Source organism: Leiobunum rupestre, chromosome 2 (genome assembly GCF_980474605.1).
Source record: "Leiobunum rupestre chromosome 2, qqLeiRupe1.1.hap1, whole genome shotgun sequence".
Classification (NCBI taxonomy): domain Eukaryota; kingdom Metazoa; phylum Arthropoda; class Arachnida; order Opiliones; family Sclerosomatidae; genus Leiobunum; species Leiobunum rupestre.
In genome coordinates this window covers 56,067,581-56,091,076 of record NC_143385.1, presented here as the reverse complement: position 1 = coordinate 56,091,076, position 23,496 = coordinate 56,067,581, and the positions used below count along the sequence as shown (strand labels likewise).

At 37.3% G+C, this 23,496-nt stretch overlaps 1 protein-coding gene across 4 annotated transcripts in view; it reads right to left on the bottom strand.

Annotated features, from left to right (window-relative positions):
* The window catches only part of LOC149958470 (WD repeat and SOCS box-containing protein 1-like), a 38,970-nt gene extending 18,062 nt beyond the window's left edge, over positions 1–20,908 (bottom strand). For 2 of the 4 annotated variants that reach the window (XR_016478504.1, XR_016478505.1), the window contains exons 1-3: positions 20,351–20,908; positions 15,824–15,992; positions 9,796–9,840 (exon numbers count right to left, since the gene is read on the bottom strand). Coding sequence is in view for 2 of the 4 variants with exons in the window: in XM_090165885.1 (XP_090022011.1) it covers positions 9,796–9,840; positions 15,824–15,992; positions 20,351–20,387 (251 nt within the window). In the remaining 2 variants the exon portion in view is untranslated. The remainder of the gene's footprint in view (positions 1–9,795; positions 9,841–15,823; positions 15,993–20,350) is intronic. The other 2 variants (XM_090165885.1, XM_090165884.1) reach the window with 2 other exon arrangements.
* Positions 20,909–23,496: the final 2,588 nt, after the last annotated feature.

The following is a 23,496-nucleotide window of genomic DNA, read 5'->3' as shown; positions in this document are numbered from 1 at the left end:
TTCAACAGTCGTTTATAGGAGAATTTTCTTTTATAATATAGGAACATATACGAAAATTTGCATAAATAAAATTTAAATTTGTTTTAATATAAAAGGAACTTCTATTAAGCACACGACGATATTAATTCCGTTCAGTGCAGTTCTTTGGCGAAGCAGTTTACATTTTATCTGCATGCACGATTTTTAAAAACCTCGACATTTTATCAAAGGGATTTAGTACATTGAGCGCCATCTGTATTACGAAAAGCAAACTAGGCACGCGGGAATTTCGAAAAAAAAGCGCGAAAATCAAAATAATATCTAATTATAGGAATAATGGTTGAATTATAGGAAAATAAAGGAAAGGATTGAAATATAGGGAAAATTATAAAATTAAGGAAGAATTATCACCCTGTTAACATTCTCGGTAAGGGGGTTCAACCGAGGGGTCGGACATTTGTACAAAATCCCGTACACTTCAGAAGAAATCTACGACGAAATCGCAAAATCTGACCAAATTTCAAAATCTCTGACGAAATCGCAAAATCTTATGAAATCGCGAAATCTCCGACGAAACCGCGACATCCCGGACGCTTTTTTTGGGAATGTCCGACCCCTCGGGTTCAACTCTCCACAAACTGAGTATTATTATACTTCTGGTACCACTGTTATAAATTTTTATTACGCTTGAACTAGGTTTTCCGCCAAAAAAGCACACATTTTTGCGTACTCTACGTTAAAAAGATAATCCAATTGCTCTAAAAGCAAGAAAATCCGAGGGCTCCACGTTACCACGAAAAATAACTGTTTCCGCGGGCTCTACGTAACCAAGAAACCCCACAATCTTTTACCGGGCTTTCCGATAGCCAGAAATAGAAATGAAACTAGAACAACGATCGGATTGGGGGAGATGTAGCAGCTAAAAGGCCGCCATTAGAGTGGAATCGCCATATCCGCGCCATCTAATAAAAAAAATGAAACTAAATACGATCACGTGGCATAACGTCGTATGCAACGTCGTCTGGTTTGTTTATGTTCTCCGATCAAATTTCGACATGGTAGAGTTGTAAAAAAGACATTATTTCAACGACATTATATAAGTTATTTAAACCTAGGAGCAACAAACACAACACCCCACACAAGGAGAACGCAACCCGTCAAAAGTCGTGGATTTTCTTGCGTACGTTTTTCATTGGCTAGACGCTTTAGCGCCTGCTGCCGTCGGTAGGGGAAAATACGAAACGGTCTCCCCCCCCCCCCCCGCCCGTAAAACGTTCAGAGTAAAGGCTCGTGACGCTCGTCCAATGAAATTCGTACACAACCCTTCGTTAGCGTGTTTAAAGGCTAGCTGCGTTCTACTTGTGTTTGTTGCTCCTAGTTTAAACAACTATGAAAATCATTACGATCACAATAATCTAAATTACCTTAAATTACAGGTAAGCCCGTTTAATAAACGTTTTAAATTTAATGGCCTTGAAATAAAATAAGCTTAGAAAGCTTATGTCTAATTGTTTAACATTTCAATTTTGCAATTTTGTGCCAAGCGAACTTTTAGATAAACATAATTAGTTAGGGTTCTAATTGAACTATGGCGATGAAGGCCCAAACATGGGGTCTTGAAGAACGCTTAAATTGCGAGATTAGTATAAAATAATTCCTATAATATTACGTACTTATGACATGAGTTCGAGAAAACCCGTAATTTTTTACCATTCCGAATTTACCGCGATTATGCTTATAAACGTGAAAAAAGCAAACACAAAAATACCGTCACTGAGCACGACACTATGCGCAGAGGCTCACCGCCTTCAAAATTTCCGCCGTAACCATGGCGACAATGATTAACGCGCTTGTCAGATGGCGCGGATAACCCAATTGCACCCTAATGGCAGCCTTCTAGCTTGCCCGTTTCCTTTTTGGGATTGGAGGAAAGCGCAGTGGTTCTAATCTCATTTCTATGAGAAAAACATATTTATCGCGTATTTCATGTTAAAAAGAAAATCCATGTATAGTCTAAGAGCAAGAAAACCTGGGTTTTGTTGGTAACGTGGAACTCGCGAAAGGCGTAAATTTGTTATCTTAGTAACGTGGGGCTCGCGAAAAGACTAGGGATTTTCTCGGCAACGTGTAACTCGATCAGAATCCCATGTTATTTTCAATGGGAAAATTTAAATTTGTTGTTGTCAAAACATTTTTCGTTGCCATGGCAAAACGGTTGCCCATTGAATAAATTCCCTTTAGGATTTTTCATGAGACATGAAGGTCTACCAATCCCCCGAGTTTGAACAAAATCTGTGGGTTACACTTCGGGATGTCTCCTTGTTAGTATCATGGGGTTCGCGAAAAGACTAGGGGTTTTCTCGGCAACGTGGAACTCACGAAAAGACTAAATTTGTTATCTTAGTAACATGGGGCTCGCGAAAGGCCTAAATTTTTATCTTAGTAACATGGGGCTCGCGAAAAGACTATGGGTTTTGTTGGTAACGTGGAACTCGCGAAAGGCGTAAATTTGTTATCTTAGTAACGTGGGGCTCGCGAAAAGACTAGGGATTTTCTCGGCAACGTGGAACTCGATCAGAATCCCATGTTATTTTCAATGGGGAAATTTAAATTTGTTGTTGTCAAAACATTTTTCGTTGCCATGGCAAAACGGTTGCCCATTGAATAAATTCCCTTTAGGATTTTTCATGAGACATGAAGGTCTACCAATCCCCCGAGTTTGAACAAAATCTGTGGGTTACACTTCGGGATGTCTCCTTGTTAGTATCATGGGGTTCGCGAAAAGACTAGGGGTTTTCTCGGCAACGTGGAACTCACGAAAAGACTAAATTTGTTATCTTAGTAACATGGGGCTCGCGAAAGGCCTAAATTTTTATCTTAGTAACATGGGGCTCGCGAAAAGACTGGCTTTTCTTGGTAACGTGGAACTCGCGAAATGACTAAATTTTTTTTGACGTCACTATGTTAACAGAACAGACAACAACGTGAGAGGGGAGCGCGCCCAGAGGGGATTTTTTCACTCGTGGTCGGGGCCAAAGCCGTCAGAGTGTACGGCAGGATAAGCATTCCAAGTAGAGGTATGGATTCCTACTGCAGTCTTATGATATTACGCGCTCTTTAAGTTACCATACATTCCCGCCGACGCTTCACTTTCGTGCACTTCATGAAAACAAAAACTAGATTCTCGAAAAGGCATTTAAAACAAAATGTTTGGAAGTCATTACGGGCCAAAAAAAGAGCAAAACGAATCGTGTTCATCGCTCTCGATATTTCGAACGTTTTCGGGCACAGTGCCAATCGCCGAAAAGGAATGATTGGAACAGCGTTGCCAACCGTACTATAATTATAGTACATTTCGATAATTTTACCTTTCGAAATTTTCCGTACTATAATTTCAATCGAGTACTATATAGTACGCTTTTTGCGATAATTGTACTATAATTTTATTATATTTCCGATATTTAGGCGATAATTTACAAAGTTCCTATCTGTTAACATAAGAACGGCGTTTCCAGTTTCTTTTGTTACTCCTAGTAGGCTAAGAATTGAAATATTGTACTCCTTGGAGTGTTTATTTTGTACTATAAAATACGGCTGACTTGATCAAGCGTGTTGTAACCTAACGAAAATGAAATATGTTAGTAACGGCCAACTATGATAAAGTGCTAACACGCTCTAGCGAGTAATCAAAGTTGGCCGTACTTGTGTACTATAATTTTCTAGAAAATTCGATAATTTTTCGGCTTCGATACTATAATTTCAGTTTTGGGACCTGGCAACGCTGGATCGGAATATCGGGCCGCGGCACGTCTCGCCTTTAGCCGCTTCGGAATTCGCAGCGCCGATCGCGAAATATGCGCTTTTTCACACTACAAATTCCTCTAAACGCAGCTGCCAAATTAGGCATAAAATGGAAGTCCATGAGATAATTGCTACGCTATTCTAAGTATAGATTCAAATTTGACCAAGTTTTTTCAAATTATAATACGCGAAACTATAAAGTCCAGGGGGGCTGAAAAAATGGTAGTCACGTGAATTTGTGGAGAACTGCAGCGCCATCTATCTTAAGAAATACGAACTATTATCCATTTTATTTTGCTAAAAGCGGTTTAAATTTTGATCGATTCGTCTAAAGTTTCTGATTATTATTATTATTAATTAAAATATCTTGTGGAAGTTAATTAGCTGTCTGCAGTATCGGGAAGGAATATTTTTGCTTTACCGTCGCACGGCCAACTATGAACACGAGTGACCGAATCGAAGTAGGCTGTGATATGGTAGTCACGTGATTTTGTTTCCCCATTTTAACAAGTTGGTTAAAACCAAATTTACTTTATAGTTTTGCTTATTCCCCGACTTTCCCACTCTATACGCCTACAGGGTGTTTCAAAAGGTGTTGCAAAAATTTGAAGGAGTTGTAGGGGGTGAGTTGAGAAGTATGCCTGTTTTTTCCCATTTTAATACGATGAGTGAAAAGAGCGCCAGAGAGCTTCAAAGTGTGGCCTACTAGCCCCTGGAAGTAGGCTGCAACGAGCGCAAAACCAAGCAGCAAGGAAACGTTAACATTAAGGTTTGGGTGATAAGTAAAAAAGGAGTTTGTAAACAAATCGAGGTAACCAGCGTAAAAATGTAAACTTAAACAGTATTTAAAGTCCCTGCTGCTTATTTTTGCGCTTGTTGCAGCCTACTTCCAGTAGGCCACACTTTGAAGCTCTCTGGCGCTCTTTTAACTCATCGTAGGAAAATGGTAAAAAAACATGCATACTTTTTTGCATCACCTTTTGAAACACCCTGTATATTCCGTTCTTCCAAGAATGTAATTTTTCTAATGTTGGAATGAATATTTCGCAAAGTGACCTGCCGTTACTGAAAAATAGTCTGTGAAATCACTTATACGAAAATGGTGGCTCAAATTGTTTTCCGAAAACATTTAAAAATTTGGCAGACTGATTCGAAATATGTTTTATAAATGTATTTATTTATACTGTAGGGAGAACGGTTATGTTGAGGCGATTTGAAGCAACGCTTCCAATCAGCTCATGGTCTAAAACAATCAAAATCAGTAGGGATGCCCCGATTTGGGCTATAATATCGGACGATATGTTATTGTAATGAAAAGTTGATTACGGCATAGATATTATGACAAGCACGTAAATGTAATAAACATTACGTTGAATATATTTTTGTTTCAGGGGGAATAGACTATTTTAAATTCAAATTTCAAAGTAATTTAATTATTACGTTTTAATTCGGACCCCCGGAGCTAAACAAGTTGGGCAAGCGCCCAAACTACCCTTTAGTTATAGCCTTATATCTCGTTAACTTAATATTAGAATTATCAAAATTATTTTAAGCACTAGAGGAAGGTTCGGCCTATTAATAAAAATATAATTCGATTGTGTAATTGTTAAAACTAAAACGTTCAGCTTGAACGGAAAAGAGGTTTTTACTATAGTCTTCCCCCTTCAAATAAATGATCTAAAAAAAACTACTGTCGAATATCGATGTCGAATATCGATGTCGAATATCGATGTCGAATATCGATGTCGAATATCGATGTCGAATATCGATGTCGAATATCGATGTCGAATATCGATGTCGAATATCGATGTCGAATATCGATGTCGAATATCGATGTCGAATATCGATGTCGAATATCGATGTCGAATATCGATGTCGAATATCGATGTCGAATATCGATGTCGAATATCGATGTCGAATATCGATGTCGAATATCGATGTCGAATATCGATGTCGAATATCGATGTCGAATATCGATGTCGAATATCGATGTCGAATATCGATGTCGAATATCGATGTCGAATATCGATGTCGAATATCGATGTCGAATATCGATGTCGAATATCGATGTCGAATATCGATGTCGAATATCGATGTCGAATATCGATGTCGAATATCGATGTCGAATATCGATGTCGAATATCGATGTCGAATATCGATGTCGAATATCGATGTCGAATATCGATGTCGAATATCGATGTCGAATATCGATGTCGAATATCGATGTCGAATATCGATGTCGAATATCGATGTCGAATATCGATGTCGAATATCGATGTCGAATATCGATGTCGAATATCGATGTCGAATATCGATGTCGAATATCGATGTCGAATATCGATGTCGAATATCGATGTCGAATATCGATGTCGAATATCGATGTCGAATATCGATGTCGAATATCGATGTCGAATATCGATGTCGAATATCGATGTCGAATATCGATGTCGAATATCGATGTCGAATATCGATGTCGAATATCGATGTCGAATATCGATGTCGAATATCGATGTCGAATATCGATGTCGAATATCGATGTCGAATATCGATGTTGAATATAAATGTCTTTTGAAGACCCCAAATTGATCTAATAATTGTTAAGGAAAAAAGTTTCAATACCGGTACTAATATTGGTATTACAGGGATTGAGAATTTTCAATATCGAAATAGCGGTAATGGATACTGATAAATCCTCAAAATCCGTTTCACTAACTTCTGTTTCCCATCTATACAGTCAATGTGTTGGAATTCCCTGTTTTCCCTCACCATTTGAAGATATTTTCCCTGACTTTTTAAGCTCAAAATAGTGTTTGTTATTTTTACTTTTATCGGGACTTGTTTAATTTAATGGACTTATATTTCGGTAAAAAGGTTATCGCAATGTTGAAAAATTTAGCCGAACTTTCAAGAAAATAAATGGTAATCGTAGAATTTGTCATAGATCTAGAGTAAAATTACCTTTAAAAAGTGTCAAGATAAAATTGAATTCCCCGACCTTTCTCTGAATTTTTACAAATTCTTAAAATTGTTTCGGACTTTTTAGGCCCATATTTAAATTCACAGACTTTTCCTTGATTTCCCTGGTCAATAAAGTTTCGAAACGAGATAATCGTGGTTATTCAACTTTGGAGGAGGTATGACGATAAGTCAAACTGGATAGTGGAAGGGTTAATTTACGCCGATTTTCCGCTAGCGCCATCTATCACGATTAAATAGAAGTTGATGTTCCAACATTCTGCATTCCCATTTCCCCCTCTGGCTGAGTTTTATAAAATACGTCAGACATCAAACAGCGCGTATCGCATTTACTTGAGAACGTGAATGTCTTTTTTCCAAATGTCACTTTTGTTTCAAGAACTAACCAGTTTTCTTTGCCCGAAATACAAAAAATATTGATTTTACTACCTCTACCAAGGTCGATTTTTTTTCCTATAAAGAAATTTAAATTGTTTTTTTCTTAAATCAAAGTTTATCGATTATCTTGATTTCTAAACATTTAATAGGCTGAACTTGTACGCAAGCCTGTAGCCACGGAGGGAGGGGGGCATACGAGGGCAATTCCCCCTCAAAAATAAATGTTGCCCCCTCAAATGAAATTTTATTTGCCCCCTCAATTTAATCAATTCCCCCTCAAAGAATATTCTCTGCCCCTTATTTATAGGTAACTAATTCTTAATAAAATACAAGTTGTAGAATGGTCTGCTTCAGAAAGCAAGGGTTAAGTTAATTTTCGAAATCAGGGGCGTAGGAACCAGGGGGGGCAAGGGGGGCAATGCCCCTCCCTAGAATTTTGCTGGGAGGGGCAACTAATGTTATTGCCCCCTCCAACTTTTTGGTCAGTTGAAATCTTCACAAGTCTCAAATTCTCATTTTAAAAGCATAAAAAGCTTATAGAACCTCAATTTCAGTCTTTTCCCGCCAATTTACATAGTAGTAAAAGGTACACTTGCATTCGGAAAAGCTACACTCGATTAAAAATTCAAAAACATTCTCCAGACCCCTTTTGGTTTCTCTTTGCCCCCTCCAACTTCTAGAACGTTCCTACGCCCCTGTTCGAAATTAGGTAACGAAAAAAATGTGCTCCCTCACAAAAAGCTACTGCCCCTTAAAGAATTTTTTCTGGCTACGGGCCTGCTTGTACGTATTTCGTGACGAATAACCTACATAAAAACAAGTTCAGCAAGCGTATCTTATTTTATAGAAAGACAGATTAATTTTTTTCGTTGAAAAATTTATGAATAATTTGCGTGCATTGGTAGTGTAAACTAAAATGGAAATTTATCTTAATAAATCAATTCGCGCCTATAATTTAGTTTGTTATCAATTTGATTAAATCAGTTATTTAAATTAGACAACCTTGACCTCTACTGACGTCACAAACTGCAGTTACCTACTGTAATCCAGAAATTTTGCTTCCTAAAGAGAACTTTAGTTAATTAAAATAACATTCCATCGTGCCCTAAAGGATTGATAAACGGGCGCGTGCTTTTGGAGGAAAGTAACAGACATTAAATATAATTATTTTACGTATTAATTAATAATAATAACATTCATATTTTATAAATTTATATTATCAATATTTACTTATATTTATTTTTAAATAAATATTTTTTTCTAAATTTTGTAAATTTAAATATAACTGTAGATGGCGTAGTAAGATTGGAACACCCGCGAAAGGTGCAACGATCAGCGCCATCTGCTGATTTTCTTTGGTACTAATAGTTCAAAATGCTTCCCCTTAAGCCATCATGCGACTTTTAAAGTCATTAATTCAGGTGGCCGGGTTACAATGCGTAGGAGGGTGATGGCGAGTCCTTCATGCCACGCGAGCCAACAGCTCCCTACACTAACTATTACCGTTAACCTCGACAAGTTTTTTTGTGGAAGGGGAAACCGAAAAGCTCGGGTAAAACCCCTTAAACCAGTGGGGAGAGAACTTGCAACATCAACGCGGAAGGAGTTGTTCCGAGTTTTCACCCAGTGCCACTAGCTGGAATCGAACCCGGCTCCTCTGACCTTTTGGAAACATTTTAAAATTCCCTGACCTTTTGGAAACATTTTAAAATTCCCTGACCTTTTGGAAACATTTTAAAATTCCCTGACCTTTTGGAAACATTTTAAAATTCCCTGACCTTTTGGAAACATTTTAAAATTCCCTGACCTTTTGGAAACATTTTAAAATTCCCTGACCTTTTGAAAACATTTTAAAATTCCCTGACCTTTTGGAAACATTTTAAAATTCCCTGACCTTTTGGAAACATTTTAAAATTCCCTGACCTTTTGGAAACATTTTAAAATTCCCTGACCTTTTGGAAACATTTTAAAATTCCCTGACCTTTTGGAAACATTTTAAAATTCCCTGACCTTTTGGAAACATTTTAAAATTCCCTGACCTTTTGGAAACATTTTAAAATTCCCTGACCTTTTGGAAACATTTTAAAATTCCCTGACCTTTTGGAAACATTTTAAAATTCCCTGACCTTTTGGAAACATTTTAAAATTCCCTGACCTTTTGGAAACATTTTAAAATTCCCTGACCTTTTGGAAACATTTTAAAATTCCCTGACCTTTTGGAAACATTTTAAAATTCCCTGACCTTTTGGAAACATTTTAAAATTCCCTGACCTTTTGGAAACATTTTAAAATTCCCTGACCTTTTGGAAACATTTTAAAATTCCCTGACCTTTTGGAAACATTTTAAAATTCCCTGACCTTTTGGAAACATTTTAAAATTCCCTGACCTTTTGGAAACATTTTAAAATTCCCTGACTTTTCCAGGTCGTGTACGAACCCTGTAAAAGGTACAGTGGCATACTTATGAGTAATGATGTTACATATGATTACAGTAATAATAAGAACAATTTATTCTGAAATAAAATTGGGTGGTCAAGATGGCTCTGGCGTACACTGAAGCTGAAGGCACGTCTGGTTAATGTGAGGCGACCAAAAGTTCGCATCTTCTAACATTCCCCAAATGTGATATAACCATGATAAAATTAATAAAATTTTTCTTACCGACTGCCCGGTTTTGGAAGCACAAGTCCTTTAAGTAAATGAGAACTGCATTCACCATGAAAATAAAAAAATTCAATTTTATTTAAAATGAAACTGATTTTAAAACTGAGTTTAGATTTTATAAAATTAAATTCCAATATTTTAAATGCATATCGACAATTTATTGAAATTTAAAAAGAAAAATTTAACGAATCTTCCCGATTGATTTCACTCGGCCAATCAAAACCATTTTGGGAAACACTTTCACTTTCCTTATTGTAAACATTCGATTTTACCGCGATAAAATGACAGCTTAATAAATTAGGAATGTAGGAAAAACCTTGGATAGTTTTTAAAAAAAAACCTTATCTTTAATAATAACGCTGAAAAGGGAGTTAAAGGCCGACTACATAGATCTTCGGTTTACTCTTTTTTCACTGGAAGTAAGCTTACTGCAATACACGTGTGCCATGCAGTCAGCCTACTTCCAGTGAAAGAGAGTAAACCGAAGATTTATGTACTCGGCCTTTAAGACTGAAAGAGAATATTTGGCTATTTCGAGGATACGTTTCAGGAAGTAAAAATATTTCAATAACAAGCGAAGATAAATTTCTAGTAATAAACCGTTCGATTAAAAGTGAAGGTTAAAAACCCCGTTTTATCTCGGTGAAATCAGTATATGGATTTGTCGCTTATCGAGATTTGTCAGTCTGCAATGCGTTCTTGCGTACGGGGGGAGTTTGTAAACTACGTGTAAGCGTGAAACAGCTGTTCGCTTGGTTTAGCGGCTGACTGGCAGTTGTTGAATTATGTAAAGATATATCTATAAGAGATTTCAATAAAAGATGGTCCGTATGGGTACGTTAGAAATTTGCTGGTCACAACAAATGGAGGATATAAAATATTTGGTATCAGGGTTGGCAAAAAAACAATCAAATAAATAGATTTTTTTTTATTTAAATCGGATTTTATTGATTTTTTTGATTTATGGATTTTTAATTTTAATTAAAATTTCAAAGTTTTATATAATTTAGTATCATAATTTTACCTAAAACAAATAAGTTTTAATTTTTTAAAGACTTACATTATATATATGTATAATGAATGTATTCAATTTAAGCTAATAATCATTATAGAAGTTTTTGTTTTTTAAACCTATTTTAGTACTTTACAAAAAAAATTAAGTGAGATAACAATAATATAATAATCAGCTAGGCTTATACCCAAGGCACCACCTTAGGCCCAAGTCATCAAGCGACTTTTGAAGCGCAGGGTTTCAGACGACAACACTATTGGGATATTTCGGCTTTAGTGAAAATTAATTATTTCCAGAACAAGGTAACTCGAAAAATTCAGTTTGCCTAAAAATTCATTTAAATTAACGTGTTTGCATTTCGATTTATTATTTCCAAAACCAGGTAACTCAAAAATTCATTTCGATAAAACTCCTCTTGGGTTTATTAAGTATTTTCGTCCATTAACATTAACAGGGCTCCTAGAGATTATTTTTAAATTATATGAATTATACGAACTTAAAACAGAAAATATAGAATTTATAGATAAAATAACTAAAATCTCTTAAAATAGGATCATATAGGAACATCTTCCCCATTAAAAAAACCCTTATAACAAAAATCAAATACTTTAAAAACTAATTTTCATCTATCACGTTTAATATCGCTTCAATATTTAGTTAAAACGTGTTTCAAAATTAAAATAAGAATTTATGTTTTGGTTTTTTTGAAAAATAAGAGTGCCGCATGATGGCGCTGGGGGTTCTTTCACATCATTTGTGAAACTAGACTGTTCCTCGTATGAAGTGATGATAATCTCAACGAGAAATTACAACAACGAATAATAAAGATAAAACACGTGCTATTGCCGCGCCCACGAGAAATGCAAACGTTCTAGTAAATCCCAGAGACTAACACTTGTTAAATTATTATTACACGAATACCGCAAGTTTATAATATTTCAAAAGTACGACACTTCCTAAGGTTTTGGAAAGTTAAATTAAGGTTTCTCACGTGTTTAAAATTGAATGTTTTTCTTAAATTCGATTGTTTATCTAAAATTTATCATTAATGTTAAACATTTCTACGCAATTCTTTTTATTTTATTATTGCTCAAGACACGGGGTCCAATAAGTTATAACTCATTATTATTGATCATATTTGTAATTCCTGTACAATAAACTCATTATTATTATTATTATTTGTTTATTATTATTGTTCATATTTGTAATTCCTGTATAATAAACTCATAATTATTATTCATATTTGCAATTCCTGTATAATAAACTCATAATTATTATTCATATTTGCAATTCCTGTATAATAAACTCATAATTATTATTCATATTTGCAATTCCTGTATAATAAACTCATTGTTCATATTTGCAATTCTTGTATAATAAACTCATTGTTCATATTTGTAATTCCTGTATAATAAACTCATTGTTCATATTTGTAATTCCTGAACAATAAACTCATTGTTCATATTTGTAATTCCTGAATAATAAACTCATTGTTCATATTTGTAATTCCTGTACAATAAACTCATTGTTCATATTTGTAATTCCTGAACAATAAACTTACACTTATTATTATTATTATTATTATTATTATTATTAATTACTGTACAGTAAACTCACTATTATTGTTATGATGGAAAAACCTCTACCGAAAGCTTTCTCAACACAGACTAAAACGGATTTAGTAACGCAGTAGGGAGTTTGGGATGGATTACTAAATGCAACAGGGGGGGGGGTCACTGGAATTCCACATAACATATAAGGAATTCCACGTTACATATAATTCTATACAGTAACCTAAGTTATCGAATATATTAAGTTGCGGTCGCAATTTAATACCTTGTTTTTATCATTTAAAATATAACGATCAATTTTCCAGAAGTAAAACAATTAGTAACCTTCATTTTGAATGTAATTTATTAGTTTAAATATAATACGATTCAATTGTAATTGAGGGCTTTTAGAGTGTGTTATATAATTTAGGGGTGGTGGTCCATTGAATTGCTACAATCTTTGTTACGAGGGGGTGTAAGTGTCGATTTTGGCGTTACATAATTGATCTTTGTTTTCGTGAGCACCCGCTCTCGCGTCACAAGTAGCCTTTGACCGGGCTCGCTAGGTGGCCATTTTCTTTGTTTTCATGATTTCCGGAAGATTTTCTCCGCCTACAAGCAGAGAGAGATTTAGCCTACCATCCGCCCCGCCCCCTATCGACAGAATATACGAAAGAACTAGGGATGCACCGATATATCGGCCTATTTTTCTAATATCGGTATTACTATTTGATGGGCTGCGCCACGTACGCCAGACTTCAGAAGCTAGATAATACCAAGAATGTATTTATTCATTCTCAGGGAGAATGAATATGTCGAGATTATTTTTAGCGTTTCTCCAATTTAACCCGTTGGGGCCCCCGGTATGCTCCTCCGCTTTAATAAAATCAAATAATACTGCAATCTCATTGGTTCTTAAAAATTACGTTTTTCGACGCGATTAACGCTGCAGCAAGGACGCAAAAAATAAGACGGCCTCTTTTTTTACTCCCCCCCCCCCCCTTAGCGTGACGGGGTTAGGGCCTCAACGTGTCCGTCGATAGTCTCGACATATTAATTCTCCCTGAGTATAAATAAATACATTCTTGATAATACCTTTTATTTGGCAGGGTGCTAAAAAACAACGGTATTCGATTTGTGATATATAGCCGATATATCGGCTGTACCATAAGTAACCTAATAAACGTAAGTATGGCACAGAACGAATTCGGTTAATGACAGTCTGTCGTGAGTGATTGCGAAAAAGGAAGTTTCCGAACAGGAAACTCGTTTATTCTTACTCTTTCCGTTGGCAAAATAGTTGGTTAGTTTGATGGCGAGAAATACGAGCGTACGCGCGTTTAGGTTTAAAATTCGAAATAAAGGCAGTGTTTATAATAGTTATTTTTATCTTCCGATTCAATAATTCATCATTATTTTCCAAAAGTGAGTGTTATTTACACTTTTGAAGGCATTTTCAATAGGCCTTGGCTGGTCCGTCGAAAAGGCTGCCGGCCAGGACCGTCGACGATTTTACAGGCATCCTCCAAATACTAGGAGCAGTTCGTCGGTACGTAATGGTTTACATTGTCATTGGCGAAACAGATTATCATTAAAAAAATTGCATTGGGTGAATATTAAGGGTCATACTTATATTTATTGTGTTACTTATGGCTGTACCCATATCTGAGCTAGGCTAATACCCAAGGCACAACCTTAGGCCTAAATCAACAGGCGACTTTTGAAGCCATTAATTCAGGTAGCCGGGTTGCAACGCGTAGGAGGGTGGTGACAATCCCTTCATGCCACGCGAGCTAACAGCTCCCTACACTTACTATTACCGTTAACCTCTACAAGTTTTATGGAAGGGGAAACCGAAGAACTCTGTTCATCTGAATGCGTATTTGGTCGTAGCTAATTCTCGCCTAGAAACTGAAGCGCGAGGGGCTAACCACTTTCTTAAATTCTGTACACCGATTACAGCGCTCCCAGCGATTTTTTTTTAAATATTATAGAAATTACAGGAATTTATAGCCAAAAAATAGGAATTTATAGGAACATTTTAGCGAAAAATAGGAATTTATAGGAACAATTTTGCAAAAATAGGAAATTATAGGAGTATATTGAAATTAGGGTTGGCCGATATCGTAATTTAACCGATTCTGATACCGATACCGATTTCACGTTTCAACTGATTCCGATACCGATTTTTTTACCGATATGGCAAATCGGTACCGATACCGATTTTCCTGATTTTTTACCGATTTCCACCGATACCGATTTTTTACCGATTGTACAGACTAATGAATTGTAAAAACCATTGCCAATGGTCTAAATCAAATGAAGGGTGGGTTGTATTTTGAGAATAGCTGATCGAATTTAGAAAAAAATCAAAATAATTTAAATTTTTAATATTTAGTTATTTACCTCACTTAGGTACATTTAAAATTGAAATTATACTTTCAATTTCAAAATCGGTTTTAAATAATCGGGAAAAAATCGGGTAAAATCGGTATCGGAAGTTTTTTTTTTATAATCGGGTAAAATCGGTATTTTAGACGCGAACCGATTAATCGGGAAAATCGCGATATTGGTGACCGATACCGATTTCATATCGGTTTGGGCCCAACACTAATTGAAATTATAGGAACTCTGGGAGCCCAACCGTTGATGTTTTCGGGAACACCGGACCTAAGCCAGAGCTAAGCTCTATTTAGAAGGCAAAATTTTCTCAAACGTTAAGGCTGTTTTCTAATACATAATTTTTAAAATTATAGGAATTTCTGGATATAGCTATAGAAAAACTAGAATATTTAGAAAAAATAGTAATTTATAGGAACAATTTTGAGAAAATAGGAAATATCAGAGCATATTGAAATTATAGGAATTTATAGGAATTATAGGAACTCTGGGAGCCCTGTAAATATCTAATCGATTACGTAATCACTTAAATACAGTCAAAAGTATGGGCGATTACGGATAGTCACTCTACAACTTAAAGGCCGACTTACATAAATCTTCGGTTTACTCTGTCTTTCACTGGAAGTAGGCTGACTGCAATACACCTGTGCCATGCAGTAAGCCTACTTCCAGTGAAAAACAGAGTAAACCGAATATTTATGTAGTCGGCCTTTAAAGCCCAATTTAAGTCGGTTTGAATGAGTTTTGACCAATGAAATCGAGAGAAACTCTCGATGAAAACAAGTGATAGTGTGAACGCGGCTTTATTGACGTCATAAATCACGATGTAAGACGTCACCCGATCCCGCAATGCAAATAATCACGTGACCACCGTACACGGACGTCTTAATGCCATAGCCGCCATAAACCCGTTACCGTGGCAACGGAAACGGGTCACACCCACGAGCGAGCTACGAATATCTCTCGGCTAAATATTTAGCGGAGAGAGCGTTCGGACCTGGGCAAACACTTTATCTTAAAGGGCAAACGTCTGCGCGCGTGTATGAAGAAGAAGAGTACTCACAGGGTAGATTTGCAACGATTCCAAGGAACGAGAGTGACCACTCTGTTTCCGCAAGACCAGGCAAAGTAGGACTCATCGGGAGTGAAGGCGCAGTGCCATGATTCAGCGCTTCCAAACGAAACGTGCTCACTCTTAATCGGAGTCAATTGGGCTATCAATGTTGCAGACGCTGCGGACAAACCAAATTCATTGAATCCAGATATACAATAATAAACAATTATAAAGAGGCGTTCATTCGCCACCAATCCCTTACAAAGAGGCGTTCATTCGCCACCAATCCCTTACAAAGAGGCGTTCATTCGCCACCAATCCCTTACAAAGAGGCGTTCATTCGCCACCAATCCCTTACAAAGAGGCGTTCATTCGCCACCAATCCCTTACAAAGAGGCGTTCATTCGCCACCAATCCCTTACAAAGAGGCGTTCATTCGCCACCAATCCCTTACAAAGAGGCGTTCATTCGCCACCAATCCCTTACAAAGAGGCGTTCATTCGCCACCAATCCCTTACAAAGAGGCGTTCATTCGCCACCAATCCCTTACAAAGAGGCGTTCATTCGCCACCAATCCCTTACAAAGAGGCGTTCATTCGCCACCAATCCCTTACAAAGAGGCGTTCATTCGCCACCAATCCCTTACAAAGAGGCGTTCATTCGCCACCAATCCCTTACAAAGAGGCGTTCATTCGCCACCAATCCCTTACAAAGAGGCGTTCATTCGCCACCAATCCCTTACAAAGAGGCGTTCATTCGCCACCAATCCCTTACAAAGAGGCGTTCATTCGCCACCAATCCCTTACAAAGAGGCGTTCATTCGCCACCAATCCCTTACAAAGAGGCGTTCATTCGCCACCAATCCCTTACAAAGAGGCGTTCATTCGCCACCAATCCCTTACAAAGAGGCGTTCATTCGCCACCAATCCCTTACAAAGAGGCGTTCATTCGCCACCAATCCCTTACAAAGAGGCGTTCATTCGCCACCAATCCCTTACAAAGAGGCGTTCATTCGCCACCAATCCCTTACAAAGAGGCGTTCATTCGCCACCAATCCCTTACAAAGAGGCGTTCATTCGCCACCAATCCCTTACAAAGAGGCGTTCATTCGCCACCAATCCCTTACAAAGAGGCGTTCATTCGCCACCAATCCCTTACAAAGAGGCGTTCATTCGCCACCAATCCCTTACAAAGAGGCGTTCATTCGCCACCAATCCCTTACAAAGAGGCGTTCATTCGCCACCAATCCCTTACAAAGAGGCGTTCATTCGCCACCAATCCCTTACAAAGAGGCGTTCATTCGCCACCAATCCCTTACAAAGAGGCGTTCATTCGCCACCAATCCCTTACAAAGAGGCGTTCATTCGCCACCAATCCCTTACAAAGAGGCGTTCATTCGCCACCAATCCCTTACAAAGAGGCGTTCATTCGCCACCAATCCCTTACAAAGAGGCGTTCATTCGCCACCAATCCCTTACAAAGAGGCGTTCATTCGCCACCAATCCCTTACAAAGAGGCGTTCATTCGCCACCAATCCCTTACAAAGAGGCGTTCATTCGCCACCAATCCCTTACAAAGAGGCGTTCATTCGCCACCAATCCCTTACAAAGAGGCGTTCATTCGCCACCAATCCCTTACAAAGAGGCGTTCATTCGCCACCAATCCCTTACAAAGAGGCGTTCATTCGCCACCAATCCCTTACAAAGAGGCGTTCATTCGCCACCAATCCCTTACAAAGAGGCGTTCATTCGCCACCAATCCCTTACAAAGAGGCGTTCATTCGCCACCAATCCCTTACAAAGAGGCGTTCATTCGCCACCAATCCCTTACAAAGAGGCGTTCATTCGCCACCAATCCCTTACAAAGAGGCGTTCATTCGCCACCAATCCCTTACAAAGAGGCGTTCATTCGCCACCAATCCCTTACAAAGAGGCGTTCATTCGCCACCAATCCCTTACAAAGAGGCGTTCATTCGCCACCAATCCCTTACAAAGAGGCGTTCATTCGCCACCAATCCCTTACAAAGAGGCGTTCATTCGCCACCAATCCCTTACAAAGAGGCGTTCATTCGCCACCAATCCCTTACAAAGAGGCGTTCATTCGCCACCAATCCCTTACAAAGAGGCGTTCATTCGCCACCAATCCCTTACAAAGAGGCGTTCATTCGCCACCAATCCCTTACAAAGAGGCGTTCATTCGCCACCAATCCCTTACAAAGAGGCGTTCATTCGCCACCAATCCCTTACAAAGAGGCGTTCATTCGCCACCAATCCCTTACAAAGAGGCGTTCATTCGCCACCAATCCCTTACAAAGAGGCGTTCATTCGCCACCAATCCCTTACAAAGAGGCGTTCATTCGCCACCAATCCCTTACAAAGAGGCGTTCATTCGCCACCAATCCCTTACAAAGAGGCGTTCATTCGCCACCAATCCCTTACAAAGAGGCGTTCATTCGCCACCAATCCCTTACAAAGAGGCGTTCATTCGCCACCAATCCCTTACAAAGAGGCGTTCATTCGCCACCAATCCCTTACAAAGAGGCGTTCATTCGCCACCAATCCCTTACAAAGAGGCGTTCATTCGCCACCAATCCCTTACAAAGAGGCGTTCATTCGCCACCAATCCCTTACAAAGAGGCGTTCATTCGCCACCAATCCCTTATAAAGAGGCGTTCATTCGCCACCAATCCCTTATAAAGAGGCGTTCATTCGCCACCAATCCCTTATAAAGAGGCGTTCATTCGCCACCAATCCCTTATAAAGAGGCGTTCATTCGCCACCAATCCCTTATAAAGAGGCGTTCATTCGCCACCAATCCCTTATAAAGAGGCGTTCATTCGCCACCAATCCCTTATAAAGAGGCGTTCATTCGCCACCAATCCCTTATAAAGAGGCGTTCATTCGCCACCAATCTTAGTATTTTTTTTTTAAGAAACGAATTTTGAAAAATCAGCGGTAACGTCCCAAAGGACGTGTTTCAAACCCAATACCATTTAGCAGTGTTGTAGACAGAGCTCTTTAAGACCTTACATAGACGAGTTTGTCTACTGAAAATTGCCATTAATGTGAGATGGTTACTGATCTCCAACTTGGAGACGACCCGAGGGGATTTTCACAGATTTTGTTCAAATTCGGAGGATAAGTAGACCTTTATGTAACTTAAAATTTCCCAAAAGGAAATAATTCGACGGGCTTTAGTTTTGCCATGGCAACAAAAAATGTTTGTGGTAACTTAAAACCTACATTTCCCTATGGAAATTGACATGGATAAATCACAGATTTAATGGTTTGAAAAAAATTTCAACATTAAAAAAATAAATTATATTTAAAAAAATTACATTCAAGTTAATTTGGGATAAGAAAATTGGGTAAATACAAGTAAATTCGAGTTATTATTTAAAATGGGTATATTTCAGTAAATATTAGTAAAAATGCAAGTAAATTGACAAAATTTTACCCCAAATGGGCCAAATTAACCTGAATTTACTCAATGTACATTTTTTTAAACAATTTTTTTATTGAAATTTTTTCAAACGGGGGACCCTAAAAATCCATGTTAATTTCCATTTTAAGTAATCAAAAACATGGCAAAAATAAAGTATGTCGAAACTTTTCCTTTTGGGAATTTTCAAGTTACATAAAGGTCTACTTACCCCAGGAAATTACCTCGGGTGGATTTAATTTTTTAAGGAAAAAAAATAACTTTAAATAAAAAATAGGGCAAAACTTATGAGACCATCAGATTTCATTAATTATAGACACAGAAATCCGATTATAATATTCCACTATTAAATAAAATCTTCGGTTAACTTTTTTACAGAAAATGTAAATATAACGAATACGATCAAGATTATCCGCATCAATTACAAACTTTGATATTACGCCTATATAATTAGGAGTTCTAGTTACAACACTCCATAATTAATCGCAGGGCTGTTATTACCACCTAACAACTGCGCCCAAGGGATAAACTTGAAAATTACTATATATTATTACTTTAAACAATTCGTCCCTTTAAATTGCTCTTCCATTTCATGGGACACCCATTGGAAGTGGTCTAGAAGAGACCAACCAAGTATCATAGGAAATAACGATTCTATGTGGCTACAGAAGTAAAGTACATTTAATAATTGATCGTAATATTTTTATAAATTTCGTGTTTGTAAATTTTTCCATACTAAAATAAACGCCGAAAGTATTTATCATATTTTATAATTATTATTTTGTTTCGACATACGAATAAATTATTTTACGCATACGCTTGTTGGTTAAATAAAGGTTGTTAATTTTTAACTGGAATTATTCAAATTAAGTTTCTTATCTCTATACCGCACTAGCTATGTACGCGTGATTACCAATCACGAAAAAATATACAGCGTTTTTTACTCGTTCAGCTCATTTTTAAAATACGCTTAATTAATAATAATTTCAAGGTTAAGTCTTAAAAGCTACGCCCCATCATTGAAATTACAAATTATAAATAAGCCGTAATTATTTACTAATTAGCAACGAAAACATTAAAAAAAAAAACGCTTACCAATTTCATCTCTAGTTTTATTCTTAAAACTTGCCATTAATTTGAACCGAACTCCTTATATCAAAACTGCGTCCCCGAACGAATAACACTTGGATTTAAGTTTAATAATTAAATAAAAATGACTAATAAAATTTCTAACTGCCAAGGCCTAGGCCGTATAGTAAGGTATCCACCAAAATAACGCGAACTTGACCGACCTCGGTACGTTCCTAATTAAATACCTAGAGTGGAAGTCGCTCGAACGTTCCTACCAATTAAAATTAGCGGAAATGACAAATCTAGAGTTGCAATTAAGCCGAAGAAAACTGTTAATTAACGCCTTTAGATCCGCCTAAGTAGAATGCTAAATTCCCTCGACAAAAATCGGAACTAGTCGCGTCTTCTTCCGACTATCGCGGTTACCGAACGTGAACTGAAAACGCGTCGAATTTCCCAATCCCGCCAACGCCAGTCTCTCTCCTCTCTCACAGCCGAATAGTCGATTTAAAAAACGCGTCTTTTTTATTTCGGTGGCTCGTCGTTCTAGGTGCTTTTTTATATAGACTCGTGTTAGTTCCTACTCTTCGTTCCGCGGCCCCGTACAAGTATTTTCGTACAATTTCGAAGGGGCCAGATTTGGGGAATGAAACTGGAGTATAAACAAGACGGAGGCGGGGACTAGGAGGATTGATCCTAAAACGTCAGGAAGATCCCCCCTGTACCCTTATTGCCAAAAGGGTGTGTCCGGACGCGGAGGAACGCCATTGGTCGACAAAGAGGCGACTTCCGGTTATGTTTTATTTCATATATTCACGAAGCTCAACGTCTGGTTCTAAAAATAGAAATTTTATGGCGCGCGAGTCTAAGGGCTGATGAAAACAAATTTCTGTTGAAGCCAATGGAAAGGCTCACTTGAAAACTTTCTTTCGTAGAAGCGTGGTACGAGAAAAAGTTAAAGATAAGGTTTTCAATTAATAGCGAAGACTTTACGAGTTGATTACGCTTAATGGGAAATGATTAAAATCTAATTAAAATAATTAGTTAAGAATTTCAAAAGCGTCAGATCCTAATTTGCATGTTTGCGTCTGGGTTCCGTATAAGGAATGTTATGTTTACGGCTCGATATAAAATTATCTAAATTAATTTTTTTATCTAAAAATAGGGCCTTGTAAGTTCCATAATACAAATATCTTTCTAGTAGGCTGATAAAATCGTCAAAACAGTGTCGTAATGTTAGTCTCTAACCGTAAACGGAAGCTCACACTTGAGGTTAAGCCGATAACACTGTATATTTATTGATAACATTATGTACTGAATGATGCCACTGTACTCTATCGCTCTAAGCAGATGATACTTTTATAAAGAAGTATCATACGGAGTGATTTTTTTTATTAGGACAAGCGATTTATTTCAAAAACTATTATAATAATAACAAAATATACAGATAATAATTATAACAGGAAACTATAGAGGTATACACTTGGAATGTTCCATTGAGACGGTGATACGAAAGACGTAACACGACATTTCAAATTCATTGGCTGGAGGTTTGACGCGAAAAGAATGCGTCGTCATGGTAACAAATAGGCGATCTTCCCGCGCATAAAAGGCTTATAAAACAATGGATTTAAAAACCTCAATTTGTTATCGTACTTAATATTTTGAAGTAATCATAATGTTCTTCGCGAAAGAAGTGCAGTGATACCTAATTTCAGGTATTTGTATGGTTATAAAAGAGATAATCAGGTAAGCTAATAATATAATAACCATGACTAGGCTTAATGACGAGTTTTCATCGAATTAGGGTAGCGAGGCGCGAGAGTTTTTTTCGTGAGTTTTCCCGCTTTAAGAAACGCCCTTTTCTACGAGCTTCATCACGGCCGTAAAAATCTTCCTAGACATTCCAAGTGTATACCTATATAGTTTCCTGATAATAATATGTCGCTTTTGCTATTATTGTGCGCTTGCTCGTAGCGTCATAGGCATACGTCATAACTAAGCCCCGCCTTGAAACGGCCGCCATGACATTAAATCACGTCACAGATCACGAGGCAAAACGACACAGGATTACATAGAAATTAGACTAGAAGCACTGCCCTTTCCGCCAATCCCAAGGGAAACAGGCGAGCTAGAAGGCTGACATTAGGGTGGAATCGCGATGTACGCGCCATCTGACAAACGCATTAAACATTGTCGCCATGGCTACGACGCGAATTGCGAAGAGGGGGAAAAAAGCCGATCCACTGCGCATCACGTCGTGCGCAGCGGCGGTCTTTTCGTGTTTAAATTTTTGCGTCTAAAAGCATATCCGCAAAAATGGTTAAAAACTACGCTTTTTCACATTGTAAAGAAAGATCAGTCTGGGAAAGAAATAAAATTCTCATTTCATAAGTATGTAATATTATAGTAAATATTTTATAATGATCTCGGAATAAGAGTTTTTTTTACACTAAGATTTCCTCTGAGAAATGATGAATTACTAGGAAATTGGGTTTTAGCGGTAAATCGCGAAAATTAGAATCCATCTTCAATTACTTGATATGACTTTGTGTCTAGTAAACATTTTCTGCCGGATGAAATTTACTTTCAAAATGGAAGGCATCATTGGAAGCAAATGCTGTACCTAAAGTTAAGTTAATTATGGCAATTTATGGACTAATCTACTTTTTCGCGTATTTTATCATCCAATGCTGTACCTACACAAGTAAAAATTACCCTATACATTCTGAAATAAAAAACTTACTGAAATATGAATAATTTCTTTATTAAAACAAGAATTGGAAAGAGCTCCCAAAAATATCTATTCCAGAACAAAGCATATTTACATCTTCTAGAGTATGCCAATTTATTGATTTTAGTAATTGTTATTTAGTTTCCCTTCTTATCAGAGGTTATTTCAGAAAACTTACGGAAAAAGTGAACTACCGGAAACCACTCAACTTGACTTGACTAATACCGATGATAGTTTAAAAGACACTGAAACCAAGATTTTGGAATCTCATGTAGGCATATTTTAAACCACACTGAAATAATTAAAATTTAGTTAAACTGTGATGATTTGTGGTATTTCAGACTTACAATGATTGCGCAAAGCTAACGTGTGACTTTAAGGGTGACACGGTAGATATAGTAGATTCTTGAGATTTTTATGATTTTCCTAAAGCTGT